This window comes from Aphelocoma coerulescens, chromosome 1 (genome assembly GCF_041296385.1).
Source record: "Aphelocoma coerulescens isolate FSJ_1873_10779 chromosome 1, UR_Acoe_1.0, whole genome shotgun sequence".
NCBI lineage: Eukaryota > Metazoa > Chordata > Aves > Passeriformes > Corvidae > Aphelocoma > Aphelocoma coerulescens.
In genome coordinates, this window is record NC_091013.1 from 5,568,676 (window position 1) to 5,594,076 (window position 25,401).

At 42.6% G+C, this 25,401-nt stretch overlaps 1 protein-coding gene across 1 annotated transcript; it reads left to right on the plus strand.

Annotated features, from left to right (window-relative positions):
• Nucleotides 1-259: 259 nt before the first annotated feature.
• RRP1B (ribosomal RNA processing 1B) lies at nt 260-23,378 on the plus strand. Its single transcript, XM_069022035.1, has 16 exons — nt 260-481; nt 4,606-4,688; nt 5,550-5,607; nt 6,278-6,363; nt 7,369-7,430; nt 8,813-8,942; nt 10,370-10,434; nt 10,944-11,107; nt 11,325-11,419; nt 12,715-12,812; nt 13,261-13,280; nt 13,694-13,819; nt 14,499-15,235; nt 18,035-18,181; nt 18,924-18,990; nt 20,044-23,378. Exons 1-16 carry the CDS (start codon nt 349-351, stop codon nt 20,232-20,234), a joined length of 2,262 nt encoding a protein of 753 aa, XP_068878136.1. The 5' UTR covers nt 260-348; the 3' UTR covers nt 20,235-23,378.
• Nucleotides 23,379-25,401: the final 2,023 nt, after the last annotated feature.

The following is a 25,401-nucleotide window of genomic DNA, read 5'->3' on the forward strand; positions in this document are numbered from 1 at the left end:
GGACGTGGCACTCAGTGCCGTGGGCTGGCTGGCAGGGTGGTTATCGGTCACAGACTGGGCTCGATGATCTCGGAGGTCTTTTCCAGCCTTAATGATTTGTGATCTCTGGGGTGCAAAGCCCCGGAAAACCTCGGCCGGCGCCTCCCGTGGGTGCGCCCGCCCCGCTGGTGCCGATGAGCCCCGACCTGCGCACCGCGTTCCCCGCGGCCATCCCTGGGCCCATCCCTGTGCCCCGCCTTCCCTGCGGTGACGGAGGAGCCCCGCGTCGGTGACGGCATCAGGCGGAGCCCGGCGCGGTGCGGGCCGGGCCGGGAGCGGGACAGGAACGGAGCAGGGCCAGGCCGGGCCATGGCTCCCGCGGCCGTGCAGCCGCCCGAGGTGCAGTTCGCGCAGCGCTTGGCCGCCAACGAGAAGCGCATCCGAGACCGCGCCCTCAAAAAGCTGCGGGGCTACATCGGCGTGCGGACCCAGCGCTCCGCCGGTACGGACCGGGGCGGCCCGGGGCTCGGGAGGGACCGGGACAAGGACAGGGACGGGGACAGGGTCCCGGTGCCGTGGCGAGGGGCGCGGAGGGAGCGGCGGCCCCGGCGGACGGACGGCATGGGGAGGGAAGCACCACGTGTGCGCCCAGAGCCCAGCGCGCCTCCTCGGGGCTTCTTTCCGGGTTGGTTTGGGGTTTGTTTTTTTTGTTGGTTTGTTTTTTTGTTTTTTTTTTTTTTTTTGGAGGCTTGTTGTTGTTGTTGTTTTAATTTTTGATTTATTTATTTTTATTTCGTGTATTTTCCGTTTCCCTTTTTAATTTTTGTTTAACTTTTACGCATGTATTTCACCGTGTATACGCACGTGCAGCCCCAGCACCCGGGAGCAGAGGGACTCGTGGATCCTCAGCCGGGAAGTGTCTCCGGACTCTGGAGGGGCTTGGGAAGGATCAGCTTGGACCGGGGGAGGGTCTTGCTGGCAGCATTAACAAATCTGGGATGGGAGCAGGATGGCTCATGTGCTCTCGTTCCCAAGGAGCAGGGTGTAAATGCACTGAACTGATCCAGGCTGGAAACGGCCCTGTATATGCAGCATGAAGTTTCATTTTCTGGTATTTCTGTGAGGCGATGTCTTTTTCCATGACTGATATTCAGGAGCATTGGAGGAAATTGGGGAAGGTTCAGGAGTGTTTCAGCACTTGTGTAATTGAAGCTGATTCTGTTACCCATCTGGGCTATTTCCACATTCATAGTATCAGAAGTTTTTCTGCCAAATTTTTCTATAAATTCAACGTGGAGCTATATTTTGGCACTTTAGAACAAGAGTTCACCCGTGTTTCTGGGGACAGTTTGAGTCTGGCAATGCCAGTCTGAAGCTTCATGCACCTGAAAGTGTCTTGTGCAGTTTCCACATGGATGTGGGTTTTTCCTATACATTATCTTATATATAATATATGTAATGTAATATATAATCTATAATTTATATATAATTTTTATAAAATATATTTTATAAGCTGGTTTGTACATGATTTTATTATCATACATTTAAATTATATATTACTGCATACTGCACCTATATTTTATATCTATGGCTTTGGGGAACCAGCCTAGACCTGACCCCAAGGGCTAAACTGGAGCTGGAGTAATGGTGGGACCTGAGTCAATTCCTTGAAAAGACTGTAGAATAGATATTGTTTATTGCCTTTTCAGGTAGTATTTGACCCATTAGCCACATCTGACAGAGGGAAGGACACCTAGGATAGCCCTACAGGGTCAGGCCAGAGAGCCAAACAGTCATTATCCCATTCCTGACAGTTAACATAAATCTAGGGATTGCGTGGGGACTAGGTCAGTGTACATCATGTACCTCTCAAGTACTGTTTGAGCCTTCAGCTATTTTTAGCTCTGGAGACTTTCTAAGGGGGAGTCTGTGTTCAGCAGTGCTCTGTGCATCTCACTGCAAAGTGCAGATTCCTTGGAGTTTGTGGAAGCAGCTACAAGAAGGACAGGAGTACTCCTAACTGAGGGAAAAGGCTGCAGGTTCAGGTACTGACATCATGAAACCATCACAGGGAAGTTGCTCAGTTGGGCTGTGAACCTTTTGCATGTTAAAATCAGCACACCATGGAATGCAAATGAGTAGGAAATAAGGGTGACTAATTTCCAGAGCTCTTAGATTTACGTGCTGGTAGGTACTATTCAAATTTCTTTGGGCTTGATGAAAAAGCATGTTCAGGAGAGAAGGTGATTTATTAAGTTATTTATTAATTAGCAGCCTTATATCCATCCAGTGTTCTGAGAGGGATGAGGCTCACACACCACACAACCCAGGTAAGATGCCCTAACCTGAGGAGCTGAGAATGTGCTGGCTTTTGGAAGAAGTGCTGGAGTTCACCTGATGTTCACACTGACTGCTCAGTGTGGTCTGTGCTAAGGCTGGGGGAGATTCTTCACAGAGCCAGACCTCTTAATTTTCAGCAAGAAGTTAAACTCTGTGGGAGGCATAGAACTACCGAATGAACTGATGAAAGGATAGTAAACAGAAATAACTTCTGGTAAAAGAGGAAGCACTGCTGGGGTGTTTCCTGTCTGACAGAGCTGCACTTACTCAGGCCCAGATCTGTAAAGGATTTATGTAATTTCCACTGAAATGTGCCTGTGTGGATCTGGTCCATTGCAATTATCTAGAATAGGAAAAATTGTAACAAATTCAATGACAGCAGTGTCAAAGCTGCCCAGCTCCCAGACAGAAATGCTGACAAGGATTGCATTAAAGTAGCTGTGAGTGGTTGTAACATGTTAATCCCAGCCCCAACAATACATAGGAACAGAGTTACAGTGCACAGGGACAGTTACAATTCAAGCCCTAAAGCCAAATCTTTCTCAGGATAGGTTTAAGGTATAGAAGGCCTTCAGTTCTGTGGTTGCTAATACAATGCATTTAGGTTTAAAATAACCTTACTTGAATAATTATTAATTACCAGCTGTTTCTGGGGGTGGCACGAAAAGTTTAAAAACAGAAAACACAATCTTGAAACTATCCTTTTGAGCCACTAGGATTGAGCACTATCCTTTTGAGCCATAGGATTACAGCAAGAAACTTGCTGTAAAACCTTTTGGTCAGAGTCCTATGTCAAATGGACACAGGACTGCCTCGGGCACTTTAAAAAGCCCTGTATGTATGAAAAGCAACCCCATGGAAGTCTGTGTGTTCTTCCCTGAAGGTTCTCAAGCGTTGGAACAGTCTGTCCAGGGCAGTGGTGGAGTCACTGTCCCTGGAGGGATTTAAAAGATGTGTAGATGTGGCACTTGGGGACATGGCTTAGTGGTGGCCTTGGCAGTGGTTATCTGAGAGGTCTTTTCCAACCTGAATAATTCTGTGATTCAATTCTGTGAACTCCTGAGCCGCATTTATAGGTAGCAGGTGATACTTCTGTCTGATGCCTCTGTAGGGTTAATGCTACCTGTGAGGTTAAACCTGCTTCTTACCACTCAGTATGTCACATATAATTCCCTTAAGAAATGTTATTAATTTTAATATTTCAATGAATAATTAAACAGTGAATTAAATTGTTTCATATTTTATCTTAACATTACTGTCAAATCAAAGTTAAATTTATAATTAATGCTTGATATTACTGGACATATGGCTTCCTACATAGCATTTTGCATATTTCCTCACTTCCTTTCTTTTTAACCAAGCAGGACTGCAGATGATTCCACTAGCATGTTTGCAGGTGTTTTTGTCTGAGTGATAATTGCTTTCAAATGACTTGGTCCAAGGAAAAGGTGCACAGTTCAGGTCTAAGGCTAGGTCTCAGGCTTTTTGACTGACACACCCCTGAGACAGTGATCTTTGTGGAGCAAATTTCAGCTTACTGAAGATGATGACCTTTTCAAAGTGATTTTTCATGAAATTGCTTGGGAGTATTTAGTAGGCCATAGTTTGAAAATAGCTGTAGTAGGTCATTGTAGCTGCCTTGTAACGATGTACTGTTACAATTTTACATCACAGAAATGTAGTTGATGTAATGAAAAATCCAGTTCTTGAGCAGCTATTATGACTTCCATGTAGTACTTTACTTGTGGAATATGAAAATACTGTTTTGCTGTTAAAATTCAGGTGTTACTACACCTCAAGACTAACTATTGGAAGTATTTTCATTACAGTTTAATACAGAAATAATTGTGTTGATTGCTAGAAGTTTATTTTATCAAAACAAACCCCTAGTAAGGAGTAAAACTATTGGTAAAGTGAGACATTAGTTAAAAACAACAAAACAAAAACCATCATGTCTCTTGTAAAACTAGTTCTGATGCCCTCATTAAAAATTTCTTTCAGACTTGGTGTTAAAAATATGCCTGAGAGATTTATCAGAATTATCTTGGTATTCATCTTACCTGTGCTTGCTTTGAAATCTTTGTTGTTTCAGTACAAGGTAGAATCTTACAGTCATGGAATCACTCTTCTATGCCTAACTGCCTTCCAGTTAATGTGCTTACAGTAGGAACCAAGGGAAAATAACAAAAACAAAGAAGAAAGCAGGGAGCAGAGTGAACTGCATGAAAATATTTTGGTGGAAATGTATGTTTTTTTCCTTCCATTCAGACTTTTTCTGGTCTGTAGGTGGCTTCAGCCAGGAGGAGCTGCTGAAAATATGGAAGGGCCTTTTCTATTGTATGTGGATGCAGGATAAACCTCTGCTTCAGGTATAGTAAGTGGGTTTGTGTTTGCTTGAGGGGGTCCCTCCAAAATACACTCTAGGGACATACTAATTTAGAACAGGGGAAATTATCTTTTTTTTTTTCCTTCCCCTGCAGCCTATCTGTGGCACCTGCAGGAGAAGAGGTGACTGTAACTCAGTGATCTGAACGTGAGCAGATCATGTTTGGACTCACCTTCTGAGGGGCAGGTGTAGCTGTTTACCTTTCAGAAGGAGAGCTGAAATAGATGCCTCATGAAATGTTGATTTGGTGTAACTAAAGCAGTAACAGCAGGTTGCCCTTAACTGCTATAACATTTGTGCAGATTTCAGTGTGAAAGTTTCACATTTCCTTTTCCTTTGTTAGTTCAGTAGCACTTCATCTACTAACAGCTTTGTCTCTACTATGTATTTTGGTCAACTTCTAATAGTTTGTCTCCCTACCTTCAATAGATACTGGTTTTGGAGTACCAGCTCTCAGTAACCTCAATTTTCAAATCACTTGTCTGCATGAACACACGTGGCCCAGACAGCTCCACAGAGACGTATATGAGAGCAGTGCCCCATAAGTTTTACATCATTTGTTAATGGGATTCTTCTCCTCTTAATTTAATTTTGTCTTCTGTCAAAAAGATGATTTGTGCCGAGATCTGGTGAAAGGAACAGGTTTTGATACCCTTGAAACTTCTCTTCCAGCTGACCTAGTCCTAGTGGAAGGATAACTGCAGTACTAAAGCAGCTGTTGAGAGAATATTTCTCATTCTGAGAGATGTTTCATGAAATTCATACTTCTTGCTGCTTGCTGGTTGTGTGTTTAGTGAGGAGACCAAACTCCAAAACATGCTACACTATATTTATTTACTTTTAGGAGGAACTTGCAGCCAATATCTCACAGCTTATCCACGTGTTTCAGAATACAGAGACTCGTAAGTACTATTTAATTACCTAGTGCTTAGTAAGGTACTTCCCTCTTTGGTGATTCCACTATCACAGTGCCAGAATACAGACAGACAGATGGGGTGCTGCTTTGGGGTATTTTTCTTTCCTTTTTGTCCAACTGGTGTGTGTGATTGCATTAAGGGAGGCATGAGGTGCAGTTTTTTTCTGGCTGCTGCAGAGGAAGAGTTGTGTCTTCAGTGTGATATAGGTGAGATTTTGCAGGACAGGTAGCAAAGCAAACTTGTCCCCTTACTTTTCCATTCTGTGTAGACTGCTCTGTGTATTTCCTGCTCAAAACCAACCTTGTTTCATGAGCTGTTAAGCCCCTGGTATTCAAAATGCTCATGAAATGGAGTCAATGCCAAAACTTGCATGGGTAGAAATGAGGGCAGAATGGATATTTTCCTCAAACTTGTGTGTATATAGCACAAAATAAATGCAAATCTGTGCCTGTAACTGTTTTTAAAAGTAGCTGTGTGCCTTTTCTTGTATTGTTCTCAAGTTTAATTGATTCTTGTACCAGTCTCAAGCCTGTCTTCCCGTAGCTCTGTCCCTGTCACTAGGAGAATCCTAGGGAACTGCATCCCAGATTCTTTCAGGTTAGCAAAATAACCCATTGTGCCAGACATGCAGGTGTTTTTCCTTGCTCCCTTGCAGGACACCTGTTCATCCAGACATTTTGGCAGACGATGAACCGGGAATGGAACGGGATTGACAATCTGCGTCTGGACAAGTACTACATGGTAGTTACACATCTCTGGGTGGGGTTTTCTCCTCGAAAACATGTGGTGCTGGTGTGCTGGAAGGCAGCTTTGTCTGCACATGCGTTGGTGTATATTTTAAGAGAAGAGAAGGGATCATCTTCTTGACTCATTGCAAGAGATGTTTGTTTCAAAGGCTTTCACTCACCACTGCGTGAATCTAAAAGCCAGTGCAGTTTATATCATGCTCAAGTGCTTCCCCTCCTAACACAGTGATTTTTTTCATTGATTTATATATTGGAATATAAATACTGCCTCAAAGGACACTGTATCAACATCAGTTATATAGATCAGGCTGTTTAAAGACTCTTCTATAAAAGGCTGTGCACCAGGGCTGTGCACGAGAACCCCACCTTTTCACCAGTAAAGTATCCACTGCAGTACATTCAGTAGTAAGAATTCTTTCTATAGGAAACAGAATATTAAAACAAGTACTAAAATCTTAAAAAGCGTACCTTTGTGAAGAACAAAATCCCATTGTCTTCTTCTTTGAAAGAAGGTCATTACAGACACATTCACTCGTGGTTTTTCTTTCCCAATATTAGCAGATACAAGTTATTTCAGTAAGAGAGGTGTTTTGAGCTAGTTGAATGTAGTTACATACCACTGTCTCTTAGTGCAAGTTTAGAGTAAATTAAATTATTATTGTTATCATCTGTCCCGTATTGTTGAGCCAGTTTAAGATGTGGCTTTTCTTAGATTAAGGCAGCACTTAATGAAGAAATCAGGGGTGTGAATCAAGAGAAGGCTGTATAGTAGAAATGATCATGGATTTTTCTGTGCTTAGCATATGAAAATAGTTGCCTTTTTTTGCTTCACAGCACCCTTCTGTTGCATTACATGATAGACAATCTGTCAAAATGTTCATGAGGCACCTTCCACCTTGTGCTTAAGAGGTTTACCAAGAAATCTGTTCCTGTAACAGTCACAGTGACTCCTCTACCTGTTTTCATAAACAACATGTGTAACAGATTTTGTGCTTTGCAGCTGATGCGTCTGATTTTGAGGCAATCCTTTGAAGTGCTGAAAAGAAATGAATGGGATGAGGGGTAAGCGGATTTCTGAATGTTGTTGCATCATAAACAAGTCACCCAATATACCTGTATTCAAATATATTTTCATTTAATAGATCCTTTTTTTCCATAGATGCTACTGTCATGAAGTCTTAACATTAAGGCTTTTTTGTCCTTCATATCACTTACTTTGTTTAGTGACAGTCAGGTGTTACACTTCATTAAATTGAATACAGTATTTAATGTATTTCATTTTCTGATTTGGCCAGAAGAGCTATCAATGAAATATCACCTGCAGAGAGTGCAGACAGGGGACCTGCATCCCCGAAAATATGGAAAAGGAATTTCTTTGTTTGTTTATGTTGGTTTTCTGATTGGCTCTGACTTTTTTTTTTAATATTTATTTTACTGTGATTAATCATGGTGACTTCTCTTCTGATAAGACAGAACCCCTTAATTGTAAACTAGCTTCCTATTTGTTGTAAACATCAGTGGTTTTGGTTGTATTTCTTCCATATTCTATTAAAAGGCAAATAATTGCAGTCATTTGCTCTGTCTAGAGCTCTGTGCCACTTCTAAGCTTGTTGTCTTTAAATTGATGAAGAGATTTAAATCTTTTAATTGAAAGTGCTCAATAACCCAGTGTTAAGGTTATGCTTTCTCTCTCTTACCCTCTGAAATGTGGGATGCACACAGGCATGTGGAAACAGAAAGGAATGCAGAGCTAAAGAATACCCTATCCCTCCTGTTCCACCTTAATTTTGCACTGGGTAAATGCCCTCAGGTTGAAGAGATGAAAATGTTCCTTGACAGGAGCAGAAGGTGTGGGAGGAGGTTTGATAAAGCTGAAGCCCTTCCTCCCACACACATGGTCACCCAAACTGATCTCTGACAAGGTTTCTAATGGCTTTGGCCTCCATCTTGCACTGGAAGGAGGCAGTGTGAGAAGAGAGCATTGTGATTCCTTTATTTGCAGAGCGAGGGAGCTCAAGAACTGCCTTTCCCTCCCCAGGTGGAGCCGAGAAGCTGCCTAGCATGACTTTCTTTCCTCTTGCTTTTTAAAATGCTTTTGAAGAAAGGTGTATTAAAGTAAAACTGAAAGAATGTTTATGGGTTTTCAATGTTTTGAATTCTCTTTGGGACTGGAAATGTTTGTTCTGGGCAAAATTGCAGGAGGACCCAAAGAATGCCAGGGGAGAAAGCTTGGAATATACAAAACTTCACTCTCCTGAAAGATAGCAATGATAGGCCTCAGGATAAAAAAAAAAGGAAAAAAATTCAAATTGGATAGCTGTCCATAACTGTAAAGAAGTGGAGTTTGTTTTCAAGACAAGAGTTTGTTTCCAAGGCAGATAAGACATGAGCAATTGAATATGAATATCTTGTTCTTTTTTTTCCCCTTTATTATTTTTTTTCAGTCTAGTTGAACCATTGCTGCAGCTATTAATGAAAGAAGTTATGGACCCAGACAGCAATTCTCCCACTGGGATAAAGTTCCATTTCATTGATATCTATCTGGATGAATTGGCTAAAGTTGGTGCAAAGGAGGTTAGAAAATATTTTGTCATTTTCTTCCTGATTGATGTTAACTGTGGCATGCAGCATCTTAGAAGAAATGTAATTTTTAGATTATGCAATTTTTAGATTATGCAATTTTTAATTGTTTTAAATGTAGCATAACAACACTGAGTAAGCATGAAGAAAGTGACTTACTACAAGTTACACTTTTACTTTTATTCATGTCTTTGACAGTGAGAATATTGTAGTTTCTCTGAAGTTCCTGAGTACTGCTATGCTGCTCCAAATTGAGGTTGGAAAAATAGCGATAGAGAAGTTAGACCATTTCTCATTTGTTTGTTTCAGAAGGGACTCAGTGTAATTTCCCTTGTGTGAACTTGTTTTCCAGTCTTTGCTTTTGCAAAGGCTGACATAAAGCCTGCTCTTGGCTCGTTATGTAACACCTAAATAGAGGAGGAAAGTGAGCTTTCACCATTGTCTAATATTTGCTTATTGTTTGTGCATTGTGCAGTTTACCCTCCACATCCAGATGTTTGTTTTGCTGGTGACATCTGTCTTGCCCTGCTGTGTTTTGCTGTGACAGTTAATTTGTGACTTAATTTTGGCTGCTGTTCCAGTGGTGCAGAGTTTTGCAGCAGCAAAGCCCAAGTGCATTCCTCCTGTTCCTCCACCTTCTTGCTGCCCCACGCTCGTCCCAGGCTCCTCCTCAGTTACTTCCTTTTGTCTCTGGCTTCTGATACTTCTCCTTGCAATGGACAAAGCTGTTAGCAGTTTTCCATTCCTATTCCTTCCAGTCAGTATTCAAACCAATCCTGCCTGCAGTTTTGTGGTTATGGATTGTGGAGCAAGAGAGAGATGTCTGCACCAGAGAAGTGCCAGAGCTTGGTGCACAAATCATTTCTGCAGCTCCACAGTCATACAACTGTAGCTAAGCCACTCACTGGAAGCCTGGAGAGGGGAGTGAGTCCCCCAGACTATTTCCAATCACTGATAATGCTCATAAATTGAATTTTGAAGGGAAGGATCTTGGTCTTTAGCTCTACTGTAGCTGACAATGTTTTGATGCAAGCGGCCCAGTTGAGAGAAACCCAAATCTTATTCTTGTCTGCTACAGACCTTCTTTGGGAAAGTACACAAAATTGTTTTAAGTTTTCTCTGCCTCCTGTTTCCATATCTAAAGTAAGAAGCCTTGTTGTATTTCTGTACGCAGCAGAAAAAAGTCTGCAAGGCAGTCAGTGTTTTTATTATAGTTCCAGGGAAATCTGGAAGTTAGTGGTAGCAGTGGTAACAAAAAGGCCCTGGATACCTCTGCCAGTTGGAATTAGATACTATGCTGAAAGACTGTTAAAGAAGGTTCTCCAACACTGATTCCTGTACAAACACCAATATTCATGGAATTTCAGTGTACACATACAGTATTTTCTGTACTCACAGGATTTTTCTTTCTAATCAAACAGCTCACAGCAGACCAGAATCTCAAGTTTATCGAACCTTTCTGCAAAATTGCTGCCAAATCAAAAGAGTAAGTTCAATGAAAGGATAAATATATTTTAAGAATTAAGAAACTCTGAATATGGTAATAAATGGATCAAAGAGTCATGATTTCAGAATGTAGAAAAAGAAGGGTATTTTACCAGCAATGTTCACGGTCATTTGAAGCTAATTTGTGTTTATCAAAGCTATGGATAGTCTGCATGGATTTTTAAGAACTATATCAACCTCTATTGGTTAATTTGTCCAATTATTTTAATTTTTTAATGCATAGAGCAGCTGAGCTGGTTGGCTTCTTTGCAGTGTAATACAGGTCAGCATACAAACAGTGAAATTTAAGAGGGGCACATTAGCAGGACACTGCTTGGATTAAAGGACTTCTGTTTAGGGAGTAACAGGTTCACTTTCATCATCTGAAGAGCGTGGTGTTCTTCCACGTTCTTTCTCATCCATTTTCCCTCCAATTCCCCCCTTTTTAACATGAGAGGGAAGGGTGTTTATGGTCTGCCTTTGGGCTCACCCTGCTCTCCTGTGACACAGTCGCTGCGTGCTCCATGCTGTGGCCACCGGCATCTTTGAGATGATCATGGATCAGTCCCCATTTGCCATTGAAGACCTGATGAAAGAGCTGGGTACCCACAGTGATGAAGAGGATGCTTCTGAAGAAGGCAGAGAGGAAAATGAAGAGGTGCTTAAAACCAAAGGTGAGGAGAAAGCTCTATATTGCCCTGGTAAGAGTTGCCAAGATGGAAAAATTTGTTTCCTGAAAATACTGCTTTGAACCAATCAAACACATGTTCAGGGTGCTTTGAGGATAATTGTGTTTTCCCATCTTCCCTTCAGATGTGCTTAATAAAGTTTGTTCTTTTGGAGTCACTATCTCAAACAAACCATTAATATTCAGTCTTTTTTCTACAATAGCAGACAGATGTCTGTCAAGAAAATCAGCACAGAGCTCTGAAAAAACAGAGGATATCAATGAAAATGCTGATGATGGGATCGGGACTGTTCTTCAGGTTTGTGGCTTGCTTACTCTGTTATTGTTACTTCTTTTTCCCCCTTCCTTTCAAGAGGTGCTGAAGTAAAGGGTCTTAAAGGATAGACAGGTTACAAAATTTTAATCTCCTTCTGATTTAATGTAAGGTAGTATTTATGTAACGTGTATTCTGTGAGTGGTAGTAAAATAAATCCATTTCTAAATTCTAAATTCCTCTTTCCTCTCTCCCGTATCTTCTGTTTTCTGCTCCTTCCTTCCTGTTTCAATAATTAAAAATTGTGTGTGCTAAAAGCCAAGTCAGTTTGGGCGGGTGGGGAAGCAATCAGCCTAAGTTTCACTGAAAATGGATGATGGGATTGATGCCATGAAGATTTTTGCCTTTTCTTTTATACCCCTGTTATACCTTTTTTACAGCTTCTGTATTCCTAGTGCTTTTTGCCTACATTCTTGGACTTGTTTGTTCAGCTGAGAGACTCAACATTTTAGAAGCTTCATAGCCAGGGGTCAGTGTGCCCCAGAGCCCAAGGTCCTCTCCAGAACACATTCTGTAAACCAAGATAGAACCATCCAGGAGAAGGTTCCTTGGGGAGGGGGGCTCACGTGAGCCTCTCATTGGGGAATCTTTGATAGATCTGCTAATTAGTAAAGCCTATAATGTTATACCCGATGTTGGGGGGAGATACTCGGCGGGGTGCATCTCGATGCATATGACCTGGACGTGTACACCTAAGGGTCCTTAAAATAAATACCAAGGTAAAATCCCTTTTCCCCTTCTAACCCTGTATGACTCTTGATTTTAAAACCAGGAAAAGGCATCAGGATACATAGGAGAGAGGATAATATGTTACAATTTGGGTTCTCTAGACCCAGGGCCAGTGCAGTGTAGTGATTTTGGCAGAGCCCTCCCATCAAACACACATGCAGGTGGATACACTTCATGTATCTGTGGCTTTTAAGCAAGAATTAGGACATGACACACTTTATATCTGATATTTAGCTAAATATTTATGGAAGTTTTGAAGTGGGTTGGCTTCTCTCTTGAGTAAGAATTAAGGTTAGGAACGTTTGAGAAAGTGATACCAAGTTCAGCTGTTCTGTTAATGAAGCAGCCATCTGTACAAGTCAGTGTGTGAAGGGGGCGTAAATTTCAACAGAGGAAAACATTTGGGGTTTAAAGGAAGTGTCTGTTTCAAGATGTGTATCTTTACAATTTACCTATTGAGCTTAATACTTGATGTACTGGTAACACGAGTTGCACTGAGTTATCTTGCATGGATAAACTAAGAAAAGCTGTGTTGTACTTCCCCCCAACAGTTTGATTACAAGGCTGTTGCTGACAAAATCTTCGAATTTGCAAGCAGGAAAAATACACCTTCCCTGAACAGAAAGCGTCTGTACAAGCTGGTCAAAAAGTGAGTTCTCCTGAAGTTCACCTTGTCCTGAACAACTTTCATTTGCTTTCTGTCCAGCCTCTCTTGTCCTGGTGACGGTGCCATGCTGTTCCTCACTGGTACCAGACAACTGCAGCCAGCTGGGGTTTATCTGCAGAGGTTTATCTGCACAGGGTGGGTTTGTTCTGCAGGATGTGACATCAGGTTGTGTGTGACACAAGGAACAGATGCAGGAAAAGTGTTAAACTGCTGTTTTCTCAATCCTTTCAGTGATTTGGTTTGAGTTTGGGGGTTTCTGAGGCAGATCTCTTCTGGAGTGAGCTCTCTGTAACTTCCTATGCAAAATATGTTGTTCCTATTTTGACAAAACCATAGTAAGTACAGTAGTGCTGTTCTGCTAGTGTTATTATCGGTACTAAATGAGTAATAATGTTTTGGTTTTTCTTTTCTCCCTTCCTCTCCCCTCCAGGTTCCAGGACTTAGCAGAAGGTAAGGACTGAGCACCAGACAGAGACAGCAGTTATTTTCCATTAAATGATATATAATGCTCCCATACGATAGATACTGGAATTTTTTTTCTCTTTTTTAACGTCTATTTCAAGAATATTGTATTGGGAGTTTTGTGGGTTTTTTAAAGCTCATTAAGACACATTACATGGTTTTGGTGAGATGGCCAAATTCCTTTCACAATTTGAGCAACCCTGTACTTCGTCCTGAAATAAAAGATGATTAATTTTGCTTAAACAAATAGGAATCAGTCATATGTTTTTCTTTAAGGTTGGGTGGGGAAAAAGGAGTTGTTTTTTACTTTCTGTGGGAGTTACACTGTATATGAACAGTTGATACAACTGTTGATAGAAGTAGGACTCACAGTTTTCTGATACCTTATCCTTCCTCAACAGGAATCTTCCCCCAAGATATTCCCGAAGATGTTTCTACAGATGAAGACGATGATGAATTCGGCAGGCGAAAGCGAAAGAAAAAAGCTGTCAAGCCTTGGCAGCAAAATGAGCTGGAAAAAGTAAAAGGTAAGGCAAGATCAACCTTTGGAAAAGAGACAATTTGCAGGGACTTTTGCAGTTTGGTGAAGTGTCAGATACCAGCTGTTCTGAGGATGGCAGCACTGTTGTTCAGGATGTGCTGATTTGTAGCCTGCTGTGATGAGGGTTAAATGTGAAATTAAGTTCTCTTTGAAAGTGGGGGGAGTTCTCTTACCAATTCTGAGGCAAGCATCACCTCAAAAATTTCAGTCAGAAGCAGAACTGGAAGCAGTTGTTTGCATCACTCCTTTGAGCAGGTGAATTTACTGTAGGAAAGCAGAAACATGTCAGTCTTAAAACAGGATGAGTGTTGAAATATAAGAATTTGGGGATGTTGGAATACTGAACCCCCGAGTTGCCCTTCTGATGGGCTTAACAGCCCATCTTCTTTCTAGGGATGTTGCTATGAAAAATAAGGTTGCCACAGGGAATGGTTTAGATCTTAGTTGTGACAAGGCAAAATTAGCAAAGTATTAATTAGGCCAGACATCAGCAGACTGCAGTGTCCTGAGCAGCTGTAACAGTGAAACTGTTGTGCGGGCTGAGAACAGGAAAATGGTACACCTATTTTAAAAGAAAAGAACAAAAAAAAAAATAGAGTTCAGTTGTTTTAAGTACCTTTGTGTTTCACATCTGTGTTATGGCATTCTTTTTGGGATGGATTTAGAGGATAAAGAAGAGCTTTCAAGTGTGAAGGTGTCATCAGTTTCCCAGAGGAAGAGGAAAAAACGGAAGAAGAGGGACAGCCCAAGTGCTGATTCTGGAACAGCTGATGGAAATTGTGAGGAGGGAAAAGCTGAAACATCTGGATCTAATGCTTCTAGCCAGGAAAAGGTGCCAGAAAACAACAAGGAGAGGAAGAAAAAGAAATTGCTAGTAAATGAGACCAGTGAGACCACAAATGTAGCAACTGACACCAGAGAAAATCACAGTATCTCTGCGCAGAACAGTCTGATTGACGCAGAGCAGAGTAAAAAGAGTCATTTGAAGAACGTGAATCCAAAAGTGCAGAATGTTCCTGCAAAACCAGCATGTCAGAATGGACCAGCCAGTGCCAGTGCAGCAGAGGATGTCAGCCCATCTGTCACGCCATCACCTCCTAAGGCTATGAAAAAGAAGCAGAAAGCAGGGGCTGTCCTGGTGAATGGGGAACCCCCTGTGCAGCAAACTGACCTGAAACCCAACAAGGAAGGCGTGCTGGGGACCCTGCCAAGAAAGGCAGGGGCTGAATCTGTGCCCTCCAGAAAAGTTGCAGTGAAGACAAAGTTAGTTGGTTTGGAAGGGATGAAAGTCTCCAGTCAGAATGCAGCAGCCCTGAAAAAGAAGAGAAAAGTGAAAGAGGTGCTAAACTCAGTCGAAGCCAATGGAGTTCTGGAGACTGCATGCAAGAAAAGCAGGAAGGTGGTATGTACATCTCATTCTTTTCTCTGCCTGCTTCAGGAACTGCCAGGCTCATTTTCAAATTTGGCTTTAGCTTTCTGAGCATGGGGCTGCATGGGCTGCATGCTGATGTCATCGTGCACTGTCACCAAAAAGAACTTGATTCCCCAGAAATCCACACCCTGCTGTACAATGACACTAAATCCTGTGCCAGCCTCTCAGCTGGAAGAACCCATCGAGCTGAAAAATGGGATGTTATGGGCAAGATGGGGTTGTCTGTCTTTCTTTTTTTTCTTTAGTCCCTGTGTTAATTATTCTTTTGCATTGGGTCTCTGGTTGAGCTTTACAGTATGCTTACAAAGGGCATCATATTTTGACAAGACAATGAGAAATGGGAAGATGGAGCATCCCCTCTGCAGCAGCAGCAGCACACAGATTAGGATAAGCTCCTTGTAAAATTGCCCACAGCATTCCAGCTTCTTTTGCTCACTCACTGCTCCATCTTAAACAAACTGATAGGACTGTCAGGGGAAAGTATTTGGGGAAAGAGAATAGACATTGGAATAGAGAATATGACCCTGTGACCTTTAATGTCATCAGTGGCTATGTAATCACATTTATGAATGATCCAGTTTTTTATAAAGACAATACTGTGGTTTTTTGCTAGGAAGGTCTGCTTGTAGTCATCTTCTTCAAAAATGTATGTCTTGCAGTTTGGGAACAACCTATTTATTCCCCACCATCTCCCACCCCCATTTTCTTTTTGGCAATAAGTAGAACAGGGATGATTTTTCGCAGTGATGTGAGTGTCAGAAAGCATTTTGCACTGTGTAATTTTGATAGTGTGGCTAAGAGAGAGAGTGCAGAGGTTCTTCCCTCTCCAGCCACTGAAATGATTTTTAACTGCTCATTTCCCCTGTGCATATTCACCCTTCCCATGTGCATATTCACCCTAACACATTCAGGGGTTTACTTACATTCTTGGAAGTCTTGCTGACAATCTCACTTTGGTGGAAAAAAAATTCATAAAGCACAAATGAGATTATGAGCACATAAAAGAGTTAAAAGTGCATGTTATGAGCCTATGACCTCACCTCTGTTTGACTTAAGTTTAAAACTCTAGAATTAGTTAAGTAGTGCAGCATTGTATATGAAGATATAACTATTCAGTCCTTCACAGGAGAAAAATGTTGATATTGGAACTTTGCTTAAATAACAATAAAATAACTGACATTTTCTGGTTTTTGATGATAAACTCCTGAGAGGGACTATTCAAACTGCATTTCTCTCACTGCACAGCTTTCCAAGTAGGAACCATTGGCTTTGTCTCCTGTTGTCTCAATATTCCATATCTCACACCTGGTTTTTCTTTGTCTATAAAAGTTTAGTTTCTAAGAAAATATGATTACGACGCCCCCATCTCTTTCTGTAAGACTTTGCTGTAATTGACCAACAGGTTCCAAGACCTGTGATAGATTAAAGAGAAGATGTTCCTGCAGACTTCATGGAAATGAGTTGTTGGCACAAATCACTGTAAGGCACTGAGGGAAAGGCAGCAGCACAGCCCCAGCACCGGCTTGTTGACTGTCAGGGCATGGGCTAGTGGGTCACTCTTCACATGTAGAATTCCAAAGAAATTATGGCATTTGCTTTTAATTGTCCAGTTCACATAGTTGTGTGTGTGCCGAAAGGGAGGAGAGGGATGGAGACAAGGGAAGATACATGCAAGCTGAGTCAGGAGGAGAGGGAGAATACTGATGAAAGAAAGAAGAGGGCAGGGTAAAGCTAAAATGCATAAATGCGGAGGAAGTTAAGCTTTGCTAATTTTGTTTTCGTTGCTTGAGAAATAACATGTTGTTTTATTTCCTGATTTTAATTATATAATCCTGGCCCTGTGCCCAGAAATAAGGAGCATGTTTTGATTCTTGATTTCAAGGACAACACACACCTCCAGAGAAATAGCTTCAAATATTCAGAGGAAAGAGGAGGAGAAGGGAAAAAAAGCTGACAAGATCAGCATTATTTCAGAAATGTCTCCACAATTTAGAAAGCTAAAAGTCTTGTAGGTTTTCCCTTTATTTAAAGCATAAGTGATTTTCAAATCAAAAGAGGCCATATCCTCTGGACATTTTCCACAGCTTTCAGTGAATTCCTTCAGAATTCCATGTCTGTAGGTTGATGAGAAGCATAGCTGAACTTCCCCTCACCACAGTCCACAGGTATCTGACTAGTCCACAGACAGCAGGTTAGAAAGCTCTGCCAGTGCAGGTCCTAAGAATTGCCTTGTGCTGGAGACAAGAATTGCTTTAAGTCCCATAAAAGTACGAATTTCAGGCAGCAGACCAGTAGCACTACACAACAGCTGGATTTCTGATAGTATAGTCACATTTTTTTCTTCAAGCTCTCCATCTTAGCCCAAAGTTGTGTTTGTTCATTAGTTATTTATCTTATTCATCCAGAAGTACCACGGAAGAGTTTTTGCTTATGGTGAAGGGAAAAAAAAGATCACTTGTGCACTGGAGAGCTGGATCAATTGTGTAGTATCCTCATGCACATGGAGAAAATGTGTTTGTTTGCACTCTGATGGGCTTGGTAAATCCATTGCAAATTCTTCCTTTTGTGCTTTGCAATGACTTCCCTATTTCTGTGCAGAACTTGCCTTAAACTTCTGCTTTCACTCATGCTAATTGCAAAATTACTTGCTGAGAGTTAAATATGATGATTAGCTGATGTGAGTGTGTGGTCAGCACTGATCCCTGCACCAGGTATTAGTTAACTACAGTACTTTGTACAGAAGCATTTTTCCCTTTCCCTCCTCCTCAGGAAAGCAGTGCTGCTCTGTCACCATTAAAGAAAAAGAAAGTGAAACCAGGAAGTGATTTTGTAAAATTTGAAAAATCGACTGTACCAAAGGCAGTGTTCTTCAGGAAAGCTAGAAGTGCCATCTCTTCCACCAGGACATCCATGCAGGTAAGGTGATCTCACAAAGGGCAGCTGAGTCTGGGGACAAATGTCTTCCCAAGCAAGCTCCCCAGCAAAGGGTGCGACCTCACTCGTGCTGTCTTTTCCACTCTGTGTTAGTCTCCTAAAATGAGCAGATAAAACTGGAAATGCTCAGGCATTTCCCTGTAGACAAAGTCACACACAGCTCCAGAGTTTCACAAAATGAGTTGTAGATGTCTCTGAAATCTCTTCTTCCTTCCCCTCTGCTTTCAATCTTCTTGTCGAACACACACACCATTCTGAATCTGCTCATTTCACAAGAAAGCAAAAGCATAAACTGATTTTCAGTCTTGCAAAGGGACTTTGAGCCTCCATTTCTTCTCATTTGTGGAGAGTGGCAACAGTACAGGGCTTCAAAAGACTGCCTTCTTCTCTAGACCTTTTTAACATCTAAAGCTTTTCAAGTCCTCTTAGTTTGAGGCCTGAGTGCAGTGGGGCCAGTCTGTTTAACACACAAATATCTTCTTGTTTGTTGCTGAATTACATAATGACATTAAGGAGAGTATGTGATTTCTGCACAAATTGAATATGTTTGCTTTTGGCTAGAAAAACAGTGCTGTCTTAGCAAGGGTCAGTGCCACGGGATTGGGGCAGTTCTAAACCAAGTGAAGGAAGCAGGTTGCTTTACATCAGTGGGGTTCAGGTGAAAGAACTCATTGCATTGCCTCAGAAATCTTATTTTATTTCATGTGTTTATTTTGCTTTGTAGCTGAACAAGCTGCAGTCGCCCAGCTCCAAAAAAGTCACGTTTGGCTTGAATAAAAACATGACTGCAGGTGAGTCTGATACGTGTGTGTGTCCACAGTCTCTCTGGTAGCTGTACATACTCACACACCTGTAGAACACCTCTAGAACAGGATGATTCTGATCCTTTTTCTCTCAATATTTGTATTTAGTTTACAAACTCTCCTCAAGTTCCTTTCCAGAGGAGATGGTAAAGTTCAGGACAATTAGCCCTGCAGCTAGACTTGAGCAATTCCAGGGTGCTGGATTAGTGACCTACAGAAGGAGCCTCATGGATGGAACACTGCAGCAGGGTGATGGACTTGCCTTCCTGAGCTGCCTCTTTGCAGGGCTCCTCTGAGGGAAACACGTGCACTTCACAGTCATCATTGCTCACTTCTGTTTCCCAAGGCAAAGGTGCTGACATAAAATCAGACTTTGTAGTAGCAAAGTTTGCTTTTTATCTTGGCTGCCTGTGGTTTATTAATGGTTATGAGTAGATAAATGTCACCTCTTCTGTAAGCAGACAGTGTTTTCCCTGTTAAATAAATGTCTTGCTCCATAGCACAGAATCATATTCCATGTATTCATTTAGGTATTTTTTAACTCTCTGAGGTGTGCAATAGGTCAAATTGAGAACAGTGTGTTTAGGTAAATGTCTTCATGTTAATATAACACAGGTGAACAAAATGAAAAATAAATGCCTCCCTGCTGGCTGAAGGGATGGCCAGGAGTCTCTGGAGCTGTTCAGCAGTCAGAACAGAGACACTTCTTACTCACTGTGATCTTTTAAACTCCAGTGTGGTGTTCTTCAGGATAGCTGGAGCACTTGTGTCTGAGGAAAAGGCCCAGAGTCTCTGGTGGTCTGTGGAACCATCGGGAGGATTCTCAGTGGGTTGCAGCAGACCCTGTTCCCCAAGGGACTCTGCTGAGAGATGTGCTTCACCACCATCTGTTTTCTCTGCCAAGTTCTTAGGCTTCTGATGCTTGGTGGACTTGAGGATCTAACTCAGGCTTCCAGGGCTGGGAAATTCCACAGTTGATTGATAGGCCCAGTTATTCCTGGGGTTGCATTTCTTTTAACTTGTTGGCTTGTTTTTCAACAGAATTTAAAAAGACTGACAAAAGTATATTAGTGAGCCCAGAAGGACCCTCCCGTGTGGCTTTCAATCCTGAACAGAAACCTCGTCATGGGGTGCTGAAGTCACCCACAGTGACCCCAGCAAAAGAGCCCCAAATGAAGAGACCATTTACTATGTCAGCTAAGAAGAGACCAACTGCTGTGGACTTCTTTTAAACCAACAAGTGTGGCCTACTTTTGTACAGGACATTTTGCTAACCTAGAATGTTCTCTGGAGGTATTTTGAACTTCTTTATTTTTTTAAGTTAATACAAATTGTATATACAAAATTCTGATTATGACCTGGGTCATTGCTATTTTGAAACCAGTTCAGCTCTACCTTGAAATACTTGTTTTGTCTATTTACAGAAAAGAAACAAAATCCAATCTCTGCTCAGGTTTGGTCTACAAAAAGTATGGTCTCTGCCCATGTCATTCCCAAGAGACTTGTCCATTTAATTAAGGAATGTTCAGGGTTTGATTGTTCCAGTGATTTTTTTTTTTTTTGAGCCAGTGTAGGACAACTTGCACTTCATGCTGTTAAACTGTCTTTCATTGGACAGAGTTTAAATTGGAAAAAGGCAATGCAGGTTTTAAGCCTACTTGTTCGTGTATTTTAAAATTCTATCTGTCATTTTTCATGTGTCACCCCTGGCATCCTGTTAATTCTTCTGGAAATAATGATTACCTCATGTCTCTGTTTAATAACAGCTGGACTTGGGCAGCTTTGCAGCTAGCAAGCGAGCTTTCCCTGGGATAAGAAACCCTTAGCTGTTGCTCAAGTGCAAGTCCCTGGTGCAAATAAACCTTCACAGCTGGTTGCCTGCTGAGTTGGGGACAGGTCACCACATTACTTGCAGTAACACAAGTGCCAAAGCTGGCTTGAGCCTGTCACATTTTGAGCTGACTCCTTCTCTTCACTGAACTGAAATTCATGCTCTTGCGCAGGAGAAATCTTTGGTATTTCCAGGTCTTGCCCCAGCCTCCACTGCTGCCTTTCCTGAAGGTCTGACAAGACTCCTGGTTTTCTGATTTAGCAGCTGGTGTCACCACGTTGTGCCAGAACTCAGCTCTCATTCAGTGCATGAACCTCTGACTGAAGTGAGCTAGATGGGTGTAGTGCATCTCTGGGTAGGACACATCTCCCTGAGAGCTTTGGTGCCTCTCAGTACAGGGGGAATGAAACTTTACAGCCCAGGCAGCTTGGTTTTGGTTTTGATGTAGAATCAGATGTCCACTTGGCATTTCTTTGAGTTCAGTTTTTATTTGGATATTTTATTACTACTCTGCATGTTTTGTTTTTAATTTGCTTATTCGGTAAAGATTGAGGTGCATTGCTGCAAGCGATCATTTATGTATTCTGAAGGGGAACAGTGAAGAGGGGCAGAGCAAATTAAAATAAAACCTTTTTTGATACAGTTGGAAGATTTGAAATCTTTCTTTGGAAATTTTCCTTACATGAATGAGGCAAACACTTTGCAGCAGCTCTCTACATTAGAACTCAGCTTGCAAGCACAGCCTGGTGCCAGAGCAAAGCTTTTCATGAAGCTTCATACCAGTTATTTCTGTGATCCTGTAAGAGAGAGGGTGAACCTGCTTCACTACCTTGTCATAGGATAACTGGATTATCAGTTAAATAAACTGATAAATGTTTATTTAGCTACTTCAACCAACAGAATTTGTGACATATTTGCATACTTCAATGCTGTTTTTTACCAGTCCTTGATGTTGACTGTCCTCTGCCAGATTACTCCTCATAAGCAACTGTATCAAAACTGTTCTTTTGTAGCTCATCTACAATTGCTTCAAAATACTGGGGTCCTTCCAGATTGCTGGTTGGTCTCAGCTACTCAATTGTAATCTGTCCCAGCTCTCGCACTAAGTTTGCGCACTAAGTCCACGGTTTGTGGTACTGCCAAAAATTAATTTTGCTCTTGTCTTTTCTCATTTACAGTGAAGGACTGAATTTAATTTGGTTTTGGTATCGGTTTAGACTCTATCGGTTTCTGTGATCAATAAAGAACTCTGGAGAATACATTGATAAATTAATTATACTTGTTTATGCAAGTATTGTTCACTATGTGTTAAAAAGCTCATTGTATATTAGCATAATGGATTTTGTTGAGAAGATGATGGTAAGTAGGGTGTGACAGCCTGTTCAACATGTTGTACTGTTACTTTGTCCTGTGGGTGAGAAGTCTCCTGTGGAATATGCATAAAACCATTTGTATGTGCATGGTTGTTACTGCCTCAGGTTGCAGATGCCACATTCCTCCAAGGATAGAGATGCAAACAGTCACTCAGTGGATCTGGTATGCACAGAAAAATTCAGGATCAAGACACATTGGGGTTTGGTTTGGTTTTAATACATGTAACTTATTATGGAAATGTATTGGCTGTCTGGATCTGTTTCTATTGATTGTAGATCCACTGAACCTGTTGCTTGTCCAAATATTTTGTTGCCCACAGTGTTAAATGGGAGAGGGCAGAAATGGCAGTCAGGTTTTTATCTAAAGTTTTAGTGATGTGCTTGCTTGTTGCAAGGCATCTATAATCTATCTGTGCCATGGAACTGGTGCAATGTTTTGTAAATATACGTATGAGGTGGGTATTGTCTGGAATTTCATTCAGGACAACTTTACAAACAAAACCCAACCACTGTCAATGCAGTTTATTCAGCATTGTTGGGTTACATTTGAATACATTACCCAAATTATTTGGATGGTGACAATTCCAACAAACATCGAAGACAGAAAAAGAAATGTAACGTGATATCCATTGCACAGATACAATAGTGCTGTGAGGAGAGATGTATTGGTAAGAAAAGAGAAAGGAAAACTCATCTGACCTGTTTGATGTCACTTTATAATAACACTTTTCAGTGTTATTCCAGCTCCCCAGCTGCCAGCCATGCTCTGAGTCAAAAGTGGCCTAACTTTTAAAGGACGGTGTTTTTTAATGATTGTCTCTGCATTTTTGTTACAAATCTGAACAACTTTGTATTTGTCAAGCTCCAATAGTTTATAATTCTTCACAGCTTCAAGAGAACTCAAAAGCACAAAATTAATTCAGCAAGGCAAAAAGTTGAAATTCTATTTCAGTTATTGGATATGCAAGATCTCTTATAGTCTGTCAAAGCTGTGTGACTTGGAAAGCATCCAGTGCCCTTTGTCATGAATTACCTGCATTGAGATCTCATTAGAGGCAGGAAAAAAGTATCATGTTATGTTCCTCTGCAAGAGCATTGTTAATACAAATAACAGTGTCTAAGCATTATATCATTTAATCTAGTCCAATAAACCATATTTTTTGTGGACATTGTATATTGGGTGAATTTCAGAAATTTGGAGAGGGTAACATCTGGGGGGCCACCTGAAAGCACAAAGGAAGTTGTTCTTGCTGGTGTACACCTGCTATCTGTCTTTTATTTAACAGTATAGAGCCCAAACTGATCAAAGCTCAGACGTCTTTGGAGTGGGCTTGGGACGGGACATAGCTGTTCATACACCTTGAACTTCTTCCCTTTGTAACTGGGTCAGAGACAGCAGCATCTAAAAGATTGCTCAGGAGAAACTAGCAGATCACACACTGTCAGCACTTGGTGATGAAAATTGGTAACTGAAGTGATAATATGGCAAGAAGTGCACTGGAGAGAGCCAGGATAAGTGAGAGATGGACACTTTGAAAGCTGTTGGCCTGATTGTTACCAGCAGCACATCCAAAAGAGCTCTGCACATAGAGAAATCCTGCACGGGGTGCTACATCCCCACCTCCGGTAGTGGGAGGCCCTGCACCTGCTCAGGATCAATTAAAATTAATCAAGGTGTCTTGATAGGTGCAGAATTTTCAGGAATGCAAAAGTAATTATTCAGACAAAGAAAACTGATCTATCCCTACTAGTAAAGTTAAACCAGTTTACCTGAATCCTCAGGTAAGACAAGAACAGATTTCCTTCAGAGAAAAGTTGTGTGAAGGAGGTTGGCCCAGAGCCTGTGCAGCACCCTGAGGGGGTGACACAGGGTGGCTTCAGTACGGACACATTAATAAAAGATGCTGCTTTTCCAACCATGCTCACCTGTGCCTGGTCCATCTCGGGAGCCAGATGAGGCCAGGGAAAGCAGCAGAGCTCTGAAATTCTGAAACAGCTTCAGTGTGGCCAAGTCTGTGTCCCTGGGCAAGCCATTCAAGAGCCCAGGGGCCAAGGCAGAGCCCTGAGGGACACCCCTTGTCCCCGGCCTGCAGCTGGACATGGAGCCAGTGCCCAGAACTCCCTGGCTGTGTCTATCTGGCCAGTGGCTCGTGCCCCGAATAGCCCAGCCTCCAAAGCCAGGGCTCTGCAGGGTGGGGCTCGGGCTGTCCTATGGGACCGTGTCCAAAGCCTCACAGGGCTCCGGGCACATCAGGGGCTACAAGTGCCCAAGTCTAGGGCTGCTCCATGCCACTTCAGTGGGGTCAGCTGTTGTTGGGGTGCCGGGGTGGCCCTTTGTGACACAGGTGTGTGGTGTGCCCTGGGGTGCCCAGTCCCAGGAGAGCCGCTCTGTCACGAGGAAGCAGCTCCCCTGAGAGCCTCTGTGGCAGTGCGTGATGGAGATGCTCACGGAGGAGGTGAACCCCAACTCCCTCCCTGCCACAGAGTAGCCAGGCCTGTGGATGAGGCTGCAGGTGATGGCCAGCCCTGGAGGGAGAGGGGAAAGAGGGAGCTGGGATGGGGCCAGAGGCAGCTCCCTTGGGGCCAGGGCTGGGCTGGTGGCTGTGCCAAGGCAGTCACCTCCTTCGCCCCCAGCCGAGGCACAGAGCCAGGGCCGTGCCCTGCACAGCCCCTGCTGCCCCCGCAGCCTCTGCCCTGGGTGGCTGGAAGCCCTCGGGGAGCAGTGGGAGGGGGCAGTGGGGGGGCAGAGCTGCCAGGGCCACAGACTGTGGGGTGGGACTTGGCCAGGGAGGAGAGAGAGTGGGAACCCTACATGGGCCAGGAACTGCCCCAGTGGGGAAATGAGAGTGTCCAAGAGCTGGAGCAGTGTAAAGATGAGAAATACCAAGATCTGTCCCAGTGGGAATTGGAGAAAGACCAAGAGCTGTCTGAAAGTGAAGTCGGACGAGACCCAGAGCTGTCTCAAGGGAGACACAAGAGAGACATAGAAGTGTCGCAGGAGGTCTGGAAAGAGATCACCATCCACACCCAGAGCTGCTGCAGGACCGCGACGCTGCTCCCCAGGACTCGGCCAAGGCAGCAGCTCCTCCGGCCTCGGCTGAGCAGGGGAAGGCAGCAGGGGCACAGAGCCAGGGCCCTGCCCCGCACAGCCCCTGCTGCCCCCCAGGCCCCTCAGCTCCCCAGCCGGGAGCCCTC